Source organism: Zingiber officinale, chromosome 3A, assembly GCF_018446385.1.
Source record: "Zingiber officinale cultivar Zhangliang chromosome 3A, Zo_v1.1, whole genome shotgun sequence".
Classification (NCBI taxonomy): Eukaryota; Viridiplantae; Streptophyta; class Magnoliopsida; order Zingiberales; family Zingiberaceae; genus Zingiber; species Zingiber officinale.
Window position 1 is genome coordinate 37,804,337 of NC_055990.1, and position 12,719 is coordinate 37,817,055.

Consider the following 12,719-nt stretch of genomic DNA (forward strand, 5'->3'; position numbering starts at 1 on the left):
TACAGTGATAAATAGCACGGTATCGTTCGCCATCAATAACAAACTGACATGCACAATCTCTCTTAATCTAACAAGTTAAAATTCTCTATTTCATTTTGACACCAGACGGGATAGTGATTATCTTGCGGGCGGATAAGACGATAGAATTGAGGACAAGACAAGAAGAGAAAATCAAAAAGATAGAATGAAATCTCATGTTTTTCAAAAAAATGTGTTTATATAGAATCTAGACCCTAAGACTAAGAAAGAAAATAAATCTTGATATATGAATTTCAATTTGTAGAGAAAGAAAAAAGATCTTTCACCCATAAATACCAGAAATATTAAAATTTACCTAAATATCATAAAAATAAAAATTACTAAAAATAGTAATAAAATTTTCCAAGACTCAGATGAGGATCTAAATATTATTTTTGGATCCAAAATTTAGCAGTTACAGGTTTTTCGATAATAAATATAGATTTCTGAATTCTTCACCGTCGTCTACAGAACTTGATTCTGAATCCCGAATCAAACCCCACTAATAGAAAATAATTTTAAATCTGAGTAAAAAATTACGATCCTTTGAAATTTAAAGGATCATATTGAATTGATCATGCATCATATTAATCAGAGTTAGAATTTTAATAGGAAGTAGAGGCCATTTTGTGAGCTTCTATTATAGTGGCAATCGACCTAGTCGATTCCCTGGCTATTGGCTTGCCCAAGGCGATCGAGCTTGCCGGTTGTAGTCGTTAGTCAATTTTGATCGAGCTGATCAGCTAGATGTTAAATTAGTCTTAATTTTTAAACATAGCGTTCCATAGTTTTGTTTCCCCAACTGATTGATCAGCAACTAATTGGTATTGCAGGCATGTAGCAATTAATGACTGGTCCAATAATTGATATTGCAGGCAGAAATTAATGACTTGTCCAATAATTGATGTTGCAGATAGTAATGAATATGCAATACGCCCAAACTCACGTACATCTGTTTTGCATGTGGTTTATCTTCCGGTTTGCCACACGCAGGAGCAGAGAAATAATGCCGTGCCAGCAAAGACTGCCACCCTCACTTAAAACCCTTGCTATCAGGACACAATAAATCAAAGTGAAAAAATAGTAGTAGTTTGTTTAGCCTTTTCTCAAGTTGTACTATGAAGGAAATCTTTAAAATTCTCTTTGATGGACAAGTTAACCTAAATTAGGTCAAAATGGTGATCATCAACAAGGAGATTTAAGCATAATAAATTTGAAAACAATTCAATGTTATGATAATAAATTTCTTACAGCGCTTTTCTGACGTGAACAAAATGAATGATTGCTTGTTGTGCCCAATATATACTAGTATCTACCATGATATATCATCCGGTTGTAGGTTTCTAAATACATAAAATTAAAATAAAAAAATTTACTGTGATCTTCTGCAGATTTACAATCAGCGATGACGTGATCTTCAGACTTGCTGTCGGAAAGTAATTACAAAAATCGAAAAGCTCTCTGCAATTTCACAAATCAAATCCCGTAGCCTTGGATGCTAACTCAACTCTTCCACACCTCGTGAACCACCCTTGGACGCACCCTTTATAATGGGAATTATCCAAGGGATAAAAGGGACTTTTTCCCTTAAGAGTAGTGGGTAACGTGGGCTTGCCCACATTCCCATTTCCAACATCTCTCACTCGTTCAAGGTAAGTCACTAAGACTAATTCATCCAAGTAATTCACTAAGATCAGTTAGTCACAAAGACTAAATAAGTTACATAGACTATATCAGAGTTTAGTCACAAAAATCATATGAGAACATCCAATTTATACTTAGAGAAAATGATTTGTGCGACAGCAAACACACTAAGTGATAGATACTAATAAAATTGTTACACCTTACATAGCCGCTCTTTTAGCAATCAATATGCTAACAAAATTGTCACACTTTATTTAGCCGCTCTTCCAAATGAATCAGAGACTTTCTCATAATGGCACATAGTCTCTCTGTCCTGGTGACACATAACCTTTATCCAGAAAACATCCAATCTCCCAGTGGTACACAATCATTATTTTGGAGATATTCATGTTTTGCTATTTACTCAAATTAAATAATCTTCATTTACATCAATATGAACATCTCTAATCCCTTATTATAACTATTATGTCAAGAGCATGTTTCATATTCAAATATTCATAATCATTTCTATACATAATAGAAATGGGTCGACCAGTGAATAGCATCAAAAGATGTAAATCAATTTAATCTTCCTTTTAGCAATAATATATTAATCATAATCAGTTGCTTTCCTAGTTATGCTCTATAGACCGAATCATCCATAGCCATAGGATACATGCTAAAATAGCAAACACTGATTAAAACTTTAAGTAAACAACTAAATAGTCACTAAGGGCAAAAACTGAGATAAACTTATAATCTCAAAGGTCTCACATAGTAGAGAAATAGGGATTCATTCTCCTACTATCTTTATTATCGCAATAGCACATGTGCACTACAACAAAAATGGCAAATGACAACGGATATTATTTGTTGTCGTAGGGTAAAAAAACTGTTGTAACTAACAGCGTTGTAAAATGCATTGGCCTACGACAACGGTTTTGAATTCGTTGTCTTTGTAGACATTCGACAACGGTTTTAATTCATTGTTGTTTATATGCTCAAAAAAAATTTTACGACAACATTTTAAAACCATTGTGGTAGATAATTTCGATAACAGATATAAACTATTATGGTAGACTCTTTTTGCAACAGATATAAACCGTTGTGGTAGATAATGTTAACCATTGTTGTTTTTAATTTTGACAATAATTATAAACCATTATGGTATATAATTTTAATATGTTTTATAACGGATAAAACCGTTGTCTTTTATCACTTTTCATAAAAAAAAATCCGTTGTGGTTACATACTTCTTATAATGTTTCTAATCGTTGTCTTTACTGTTCATGTTGTAACATGATAATAACAAACAACCAATCTTTATTTAATATAAACAAACTACCGATACAAAACTAAATATTTACTACAATCAATCTATGAAAATGTTATCTTCAAATTTCTAAAATTAACTACACACATCAAATAAGAACATAATAGCTGTGTAATCAAAATCCAAAATATGACGGCTAAAATATACAAAAAAAGTTGTACATTCATCAAACTTAGTAGTATCAAACCATAAATCACATGTTTTCCATTACAATGTCCACTATATGACTTCTTCGCATTAGCAAGGCAATCTAGAAACTAAACAAAGCTCACTCCTTTCATCAAAAATCCCAATCCTCATGAATTGCCCCTAAGTTACATACCTGCAAGAGAAAAGTCAATTAATTGATACCTAAAACTCAAACCATTGATTTAATGCAACCAAAGTCAGAAGGAGAGAAAAATTAAACAAAACTGATCAAAGAAAAACATAAAATATAAGAGAAAAGAGAATTGTAATAGCTGCATGAATTGTAACTAGAGAAAATGAGGAGGTTTTTTCTCTTCTTCTCCATAACTGAAACTTTTGAATACTAGAAAAAAGACGGGGGATAAAAAAATCTATGATCTTTCCTTATCTGTAACCAAATCCTGGAAAGCAGCTCGTCAACAAAGTTCATAGAATATTTCAGACACCACCACAAACTTTGAATTGCTCAAGTTTTTTACACAATGTTCATGAAATCAAACAACTAGCAGTGAATAAAGAAAGAAGAATTATTCTTTTTTTCCTTCCTTTTCCTTCAATATTATTTATGTATTTTCTAATCCTTAGTTTTAAAAGTCCAATCTTTCCACCCCTTTGATAAGGCACCAGGAGATCAATAACCTATTGATATCAAAAGAAATATACTATTATATGCATGAAAAAATTTGTTCTGAAAGAATAATAAACATATATATTTTTATAACAGTTGCCATATATATATATGCCTTTGTTATTCTTTCAGAGTCGTGAATGGTTTCACAATTTAAAATGCATACATAAATTTGAGATTTTATTTTTGAATATGCAAAGATATGATAATTTAGGTTTTACCTTTATGTTCTGCATCAATTATTGACCTTGTGTAGGGCAACACCGAAATAACTTCCAAGTAAATTGCAAGTGCTAACAATGCGCAAGACACAATCTACAATTATAGAAATAAAAAAAGTTGTCAGATCTTGTAAAAACAATCATATAAATAAAAGAAATGTTTATATTGATAAAAATACTACATCATTATTGTTGGATCGTAGCGTTTGATAGAGGGGGGGTGAATATCGATTAAAAACTTGTTGAAAGTATGCAGCGGAAAGAGTAAAGCAAAGAGAAATGACACAAGTAATTTTTTACTTGGTTCGGAGCTTGTGTCGACTCCTACTCCAAGGCCCACACACAAGGGTGCTTTCGGTGGGCAATCACTAATAATTCGAAATGAGAATTACAAAACAAATACAGGAATTATTAAAAAATGAAAGGGCCGACAATAAAAAGAATACAAAGCAAACTGGCGATTTGTCGGAGAGCTTTTCGCAGCGTCACAGGAGCACAGAAGATCAGATCGTGAGTTGTTGTTGGAGCTTCAGCCTTGACCCTCCTTATATAGGAGGTTCGGGGCGCATGGAACCTTCAGGGCGCCCTGAACATGATGTAGCTGAGCCAACCAGGGCGCTCCACATGGTGAGGTGACGCTGAGGATAAGTTTTCACCTCCTGGCGCCCGGGTCCCTCCCGGGCGCCCAGACCCAGTTTTCCAACAGCTTCCTCCCTGCAAGAAAAACGTTAGTCCGGAGGCAAATATATAATACATATATCCTGCAAAACAAAGTGTTAGCACAGTTCAAGTTTAACAAGTAGAGTATTAATTAGATTTTGTCTCTCCGAGACCGGAATCTAGTCAAGATCTCGACTTAAAGTTCCGAAATGGTTCTAAGTCATATCGGCGCCTAAGTTCCCTTCCCGGGAACGCGTCCTCACAGTCACTCCCCTCCAGTGACTTACCTTCACTTACCTGCCAGACGTCCGGTCAGCCCTTCGACCTGTTTGGGCTTCGTGCCAGCTATCCGGTCAGCTCGTCGACCTAGCTGGATTTCGTGCCAAACATCCGGTCAGCCCGTCGACCCATTTGGACTTCGTGCTAGCTATCCAGTCGGCCCGTCAACCTAGCTGGGCTTCGTGCCAGATATCAGGTCAGCCCGTCGACCTATCTGGACTTCTCCTACACACTCGATTAGAGTGTTAGATAACAACAAAACTAACTTAACATATTTGTCATTCATCAAAACTTGAGTTAGACCATTAGTGCTAACCGCACCAACAATCTCTCCCTTTTTGATGCAATGACAACCTGGTTAAGTTAGTGATAAATATGCATGTAAGAAACAAGCATAAGTTGATTAGCTTTTAGATAGTTGTTAAGTTAGCTTTTAGATAGTGTTCTATTTCTATTAACTTAACCACCTAACCCTCCCCCTTTGGCATTCATCAAAATAACATAGAACAGCAAGGTAATTTTAAAAAAATGCAAGGTAAATGAAATTTAGAAATGTAAGTCAGATTAGCTTGGGGGAGTATAACATAGAAACAATGACTTAGGTTTTTAAATTTTAGCTTTTTCAAAAAATTGTTACGTTTAACTTTTAAAAAGATAATTGTAACTGAATCTTTCAAAAAGAGTTTTGCAATTTGGAAACATAATTTGCAAAGATAGAAAAAAATTAGGGTTAAGTTCAATTTACAAGTCAAGTTTTGAAACTAAGTAAAATCAAGTTTGAGCTTGTAAAAACTTAACTAAGTAAAATTTATTTTCAACTTTGAGTTTGTAGCCTCCAATTTTTAAAATAAATTTTCAAAAATATGTTTTTAAACCTAAGTAGAAAACAATTTCCAAAAATACCATAATTTTCAAAATGACGAATCCAATTTTCAAAAACTAAGGGTGTGTTTGGTTTGCCCCATTTTCATTTTCATTTTCTGAAAAACGCACATTTTTCGTTTTTTAGAAAATGACTTTTCCGTGTTTTTCGTTTTCTTAGAAAACGCTCTCTCATTTTCTTAAAAATGAACATGGAAAACGTAAACCAAACACGTTTTTCATTTTCTCAGAAAATGAAAACAGAAAACAGCGTGGAAAACGCAAATTAAACGCCCCCTAACTTTTTACCTAAGTTTGGAGGTTTTAAATCAAAAACTAAGTTTAGAAGTTGTTATTTTCAAAATTGAATTTGAAAAGTTTAAAATTTGTAGGTAAAGCTAATTTTCAAAAATGATTTTAACTTTCAAAATTAATTTGGAAAAAATCAAATAACTTTTTAAAATACTTAGTTTTGACTTGATTTAAAAAGAGATATTTTGCAAGAAATAATTTAAAATAAGTATAAAAATAGTTATCCTCCCCCTGAACCTGACATTACAAAATCTGTCAGCTACTCACTGACTATTTAGAGGATAGCAGCTTTCACTTGGTTAGTCAAGTTAAGTCTAAGCATCAGGTAGTGTTTGACTAAACTGAATGACTTAACTTGATTAATATCTGTTTGGTAATTAACGCCCAGACTTATGTCAATGCACTGAAATAAGCATCTTAAGTCAAGGCAATTCGCTTATGCATCTCACCCCTTTCTATGTTTGACAATCACAAACAAGCGAATCCTAGGGTTTTGGTGAGATGCTCAAGTACTATTCCTAGGGGAACATGCTTTCTAAGGGATTATTCTAGTCTAAGGCTAAAACTGATTTTGAAATTCTAAAAATAGGAAATTTTGAAAACATAAAAGCATTTTACCTTAGAATTTGAAAATAATCATTTTTTTTAAACAATTTTTAAAATTTCTAGTCTATTAGGCGCATTCCTAATTTTCTACATAGATTGTTAAACTCACTTTCAGGGAGGGGTTTAGTAAATCTTTCAGCTAAATTAGACTTTGACTCAATGTACTTAAGTTCAATGTCTCCTTTAGTGACATGATCTCTGATGAATTGATGCCTAATTTCAATGTGTTTGGTTCTGGAATGATACACTGGATTTTTTTATTAAATTAATTGAACTAATATTGTCAATTAATACTTTTACATTTGTAAAGTTCAAGTTAAAATCTTTTAAAGTGTGCATCATCCATAATAGTTGTGCAACGCATTCTCTTATGGCTATATATTCTGACTCAGTTGTAGATAGAGCAACACAATGTTGCTTTCTACTAAACCAGCTAACAAGTGATGGACCTAGTAGTTGACATCCACCGCTTGTGCTTTTACGGCCTAATTTGCATCCAGCATAATCTGAGTCAGAATACCCTATTAATTCAAAATTATTAGTTCTAGGATACCAAATACCTACATTTGTTGTTCCTTTAAGGTATCTAAAGATTCTTTTGACTTGAGTCAAATGTGATTCTTTAGCACAAGTTTGGTATCTAGCACACATACTGACTGCAAATAAGATATCGGGTCGACTTGCAGTTAAGTACAGTAGGCTACCTATGACACTCCTATAGTATTTTAAGTCAACTAGTTTTTCATTAACGTCGTCATCTAGGATTGCATTTACTGCCATAGGTGTTTATATTTCTTTAGTGTTTTCCATTCCAAATTTTTTAAGTAATTCTTTAGTGTATTTTTGTTGATAAATATAATTACCTTTATTTGTTTGTTTAATTTGTAATCCTAAAAAGTAAGTTAATTTGCCTACTAGACTCATTTCAAATTCTTGTTCCATTAGATTTGTAAATTCATCTAAAAGTTTTGAATTAGTTGAACTAAAAATTATATCATCTACATAGATTTGGACTATAAAAATATCCTCTTTTATTAATTTAACGAATAGGGTTGGGTCAATTTGACCTTGATTGAACCCTTTGGATATTAGGTAGGAAGTTAGCCTTTCATACCATGCCCTAGGTGCTTGCTTAAGTCCATATAAAGCTTTCTTTAATTTAAATACATACTTAGGATGTTCTAGACTTTCAAACCCAGGTGGTTGTCCTACATAGACTTCTTTTTTTATTAATCCATTTAGGAAGGCAGATTTAACGTCCATTTGATACAATCTGAACCCTTTATGGGCTGCATAACTCAACAACATTCTAATGGACTCTAATCTAGCTACTAGGGCATAGGTTTTATCATAGTCAAATCCTTCTACTTGACTAAACCCTTTCGCAACTAACCTAGCTTTATTTCTAGTAATTTCCTCAGTTTCACTCAGTTTATTTCTAAATACCCATTTTGTTTCTATTACTTTTTTATTTTTGGGTAGTGGTACTAAATCTCAAACTTCATTTCACTCAAATTGAGCTAGTTCTTCTTGCATAACTATTACCCAGTCTGGGTCAAGTAAGGATTCAGCTACGGTTTTAGGTTCGATTTTTGAAATTAAAGAAATTTGACTTAGGTTTCTAAAGGATGACCTAGTCTGAACCCTTAGGTTTGGATCACCAATTATCTGGTCAATTGGATGATTTGGGTTGACTCTTATGGTTCTAAGAGGTTGATTTTCTTGAGTTCTTTCTTGTTCTTCATGGTTTAAGTCTTGATTGGTTTCTTCTTGATTACTATTGCTTTGAGTGAACTCAATTGGCTGGAGCTGGGTTTGATCTAAGTTTGGTTTGGATTCCTCAAATTTACATTGATGGTTTCTTTAATTCTTAATGTAACCTTATTATATATTCTGTATCCCCTACTGTTGAGTGAGTATCCCACAAAAATGTCATTTTCTACTTTAGAAGTAAATTTTCCTAAATGTTCCCTAGTATTCAAGATGAAGGTTGGACACCCAAATACTTTAAAATACTTTATATTGGGTTGTTTATTATAATAAACTTTGAAAAAGGTTTTATTATGTACTTTATTTAGGGTTGTTCTATTTTGCACGTAGCAGGCTGTACTAACAGCTTCTGCCCAGAAATATTTGAGAAGATTATATTCATTTAACATAGTTGTAGAGGCTTCAAGTAAAGTTCTATTTTTTCTTTCTACAATCTCATTTTGTTGAGGAGTTTTAGGGCAAGAAAATTCATGATGATAGCCATTTTCAAGACAAAATTTATTAGAATTATGATTTTTAAATTCTCCTCCATTATCACTTCTAATTCTCTTAATTTTAAGATCTTTTTCGTTTTCAACTTGTTTACAAAAGTTTGTAAAATTTTCAAAGGTTTCATCCTTGTTTTTTAAGAATTTCACCCAGGTGAACCTAGAGTAGTCATCTATTATCACTAGATAATATAAACTACCGTTTATTGATTTGACCCCATGGGAGTCAAACAGGTCTAGATGTAAGAGTTCTAGTATTGAATTAGTTTGAGATTGATTGATTGGTTTGTGGGTAGATTTTATTTTTTTTGCTTTGTTGACAAGCATTACATATGGTTGAGTCTAAGTTAGGTCATTTTGGTAAGCCTCTAACTAATCCATTTAATTTGCTTATATTTTTGAAATTTGTGTGTGACATTCTTCTATGTCATAACCATGTTTCTTCTTTTTGTGTTAAGTAGCACTTAATTGAATAAGTGGTTAAGTTAATTGCATAGATGTTGTCTTTTCTAAACCCTTTTAAACTGATCATAGGATTATCTAGGTATTTGATTAAGCATTCCATAGATAGGAACCTAACCTTATGCCTAGTGTCACACAATTGATTGATACTTAAGAGGTTATACTTGACATTTTCAACAAGTAAGACATTTGTGATAATGAAGTCAAATTTTAGCTCAATGTTACCTATACCAATTACCTTGAGTTTGTTATTGTTTCTAAAGGCAACTGTTCCTAGGCTTTTGTAAGTAAGTTGGGTGAATTTGGTATCACTACAACAAAAACATTAAAAGACAACGGTTAAAAATCGTTGTCGTAGGCCCTTTAAAACCGTTGTAACTGGCAGTGTTGTTAAAAGTGGAGGCTACGACAACGGTTTTAAACCGTTGTCTTTTGAATGAAAAGACAACAGTTTTGCAACGGTTTTAAACCGTTGTCTTTGAATGAAAAGACAACGGTTTAAAACCGTTGTTGTTTAGAGCATTTTTTTATTAACACTGCTAGTTTACAACCGTTTTTGGGGCTTTGACAACGGTTTTTAACCGTTGTCTTTGAGGGTGATAGACAACAACAACAGTTTTAGATCATTGTCTTTTAAATTATTATCTTTTAATACCAATATATCATATTTCAATATAAATATATAATAAAGAATCATAATCACAAAAGAAAGAATATTTTCCATATCAATGTCATTCAAAATGTTACTTATACAAGAATTATATTACAATCACAAAAGAAAAAACATGTCTAATATTCAAATAAAATTTATCCCAATACAAATAAACAAATAAACTTCATTTACAACTAATGAATAATTGTCAAAAGACTAGAAACTTGTGATGGTGGTTCATGCCATGTAGGATTGCAAGTAATTATTGTCAACTCAAGCCCCATCAAAATCTTCAACTTGTAGAATTTCATCGGACTCCTCTTTCTCACTTGCTGATTCTTCCATATCAACCTTTTCCAACATTCTGGATTTTTGTGAATCAAAGTATGTGAGCAAAGCACCAAAAATAAAAGGGAAGAATATAATACCTGTAGAAGACGTAAAACAGGGTTGATAGCTGAAATTTGGAGAAATGTAGTTGCTACAATCACAATAACAGATTTGATAAATCATACTCTTCAAGTACCCCATTCATATCGGCAAATAAAACCACAACATAAAACTTTGTCAATAGAACCTGCAAAATATAAACATATATTAGAAGAGTTCATCTTTATCTGAAGCACTAGTAACTCTTGACCATATACAATTTTTGATACAAGGAGAAAGTTTCATGAAGGTTTATCCTAGACCTACAAATGAAGCTACTTTTTAGTGTTGTATTAATGTAAATGGTTTTCCAAGTTTTGAAGTATTAATAAAACTCGACTTAATGAAGTTAAAGCTTATCCTAGAGCTCAATAAGTTTCTCATGTGACTTGCTGTAGGAAATTCTAAGAAACAACATAACAAGCCTTCTGGCAGTACAAAAACGAAGTCTGCTGAAACAGAAATTTCTGTCTCAAGACTTGACATACCTGTTGGCCTCATCAAAAAAGTTCAGAAGCACCCAGATGCAGATTCACTCTATGTTGAAGAAATTGATGTCGGTGAAGAATCCCCTCGAACAGTTGTTAGTGGCCTCGTGAAATATATTCCTCTTGAGGAAATGCAGGTTTATTTTGCTTCCCTTTTCAAATTTTCTTCCATTTGGATGTGAATTTCCTATGTTCTCTAAATCACTGGTGCAGAATCGGAAGGTTTGTGTCCTTTGTAACTTGAAGCCTGCAACCATGAGGGGCATTAAGTCACAAGCAATGGTCTTGGCTGCATCAAACGATGACCACACAAAGTTAAGTCGTTAACTCTGCCTCCATTCTTACAAGTCTTTGCTTTTACTAACCTGTTAGTTTTTTAGTATTATAATATTGGTTGGTTTACCTGGGAAATTATCATCTTTACATGTGATCATTCATCAAGAACGACTAATGAATTCATTTTGTTTCCAGGTTGAGTTAGTTGATCCACCATCATCAGCCAAGGTTGGTGAACGAGTGACCTTTCTGGGATACTCAGGCGAACCAAACAACGTCTTAAACGCCAAGAGCAAAGTTTGGGAGAAGCTGCAGGTTGATCTGCAGTCTAATAAAGAGTGGTTGCCTGTTATAAGGATGTGCCTTTCACAACATCTGCTGGTGTTTGTAAAGTTTCGTCTATCACAAATGGAGCCATAAGGTAGACAATCTGCCTTTTTACATTAAGGTCCAATGCATTATAAACCAAAAATTATAACAAGTATGAGGTCAAAAAAGTATTGAACAACAAACATAAATCTTAAATGAGTTTCATATACTAAATAAACTCCATCAAGAAACTACTACTTGATTAAAGGATAAAATTTCTAGTCTTAGTGAAAGTGCAGGCTCAACTTGCAACTTTAATCAACTTATTCAAGCAATAGCGAATACAACTTGATCAAGGGCTTCATGTAATTCCCACTAGTGGGTGATTCTTAATTAACAATTATTATCTTAAAGGAGAGATCAAGGGATTCTCGGATAAATCTATTGTAGCATTGCATAAACTAAGCTAACTAAGCTCTGACAGATCTTGTTTCGCCATCAAGTTTCTAGAAACAAAATAAAACCATTAGTGTGTTTAAGAAAACAAAGACTTCTAATCTACTTATCTGTCAAGCGCCCAAGAGATATGTGTTTCATCAAGACTAATAATCTGTGAATAAAGTCAATAGGAGATTAAGGACTAAGATTAAGGGCACTTTCAAAGAGAAACAATTATAACGTCAAGCATAAGGAAAAATATAGAATTAAGTAAATTATACAGTAGCCCAGCACAAGTGACATAATAGACTTCTTCCGAGACAACTAAGATATTAACAGACTTATTTTGCACTCATTTCTATCTCAAGAATATTCCATTAAGAGGGAAAAAGCTAAACTAGATGCAAACTAACCTTTCCATTCGACATTGCAAGTATTTCTTTGATTCGCTCGATCTCTACGATTAGAAAAATGAGAAGGCAATAAGAAATAATCATAAGAAATCTAATACATAAAGGAGTATAAAAGAATCTGGCAATGTTTACTCGCATTGGAAGAATAAATTATATCATTGGATTATAGCACCAGAAAAACATGCTAATTACATCAATTTTTAATCTCTAAAGTCAACACAAGGATGTCACTAGATGTTAACCAATTTGCACTTGTCACTAGAT

At 33.0% G+C, this 12,719-nt stretch overlaps 1 protein-coding gene across 1 annotated transcript; it reads left to right on the forward strand.

The window, feature by feature from the left end:
- The first annotated feature begins 8,694 nt into the window (after positions 1-8,694).
- Positions 8,695-11,715, forward strand: LOC122050353 (probable methionine--tRNA ligase). The gene is made up of 4 exons (XM_042611262.1): positions 8,695-8,719; positions 10,930-11,156; positions 11,233-11,334; positions 11,491-11,715. Exons 1-4 carry the CDS (start codon positions 8,695-8,697, stop codon positions 11,713-11,715), a joined length of 579 nt encoding a protein of 192 aa, XP_042467196.1.
- Positions 11,716-12,719: the final 1,004 nt, after the last annotated feature.

Excerpts from the sequence above, each read along its gene's own strand:
- LOC122050353 (XM_042611262.1), top strand. The coding sequence starts at position 8,695 with ATGTTCCCTAGTATTCAAGATGAAG. Across the intron at positions 8,720-10,929 it reads CCCTAGTATTCAAGATGAAG|GAAATTCTAAGAAACAACAT; the intron begins GTTGGACACCCA and ends GACTTGCTGTAG. Across the intron at positions 11,157-11,232 it reads TTCCTCTTGAGGAAATGCAG|AATCGGAAGGTTTGTGTCCT; the intron begins GTTTATTTTGCT and ends TCACTGGTGCAG.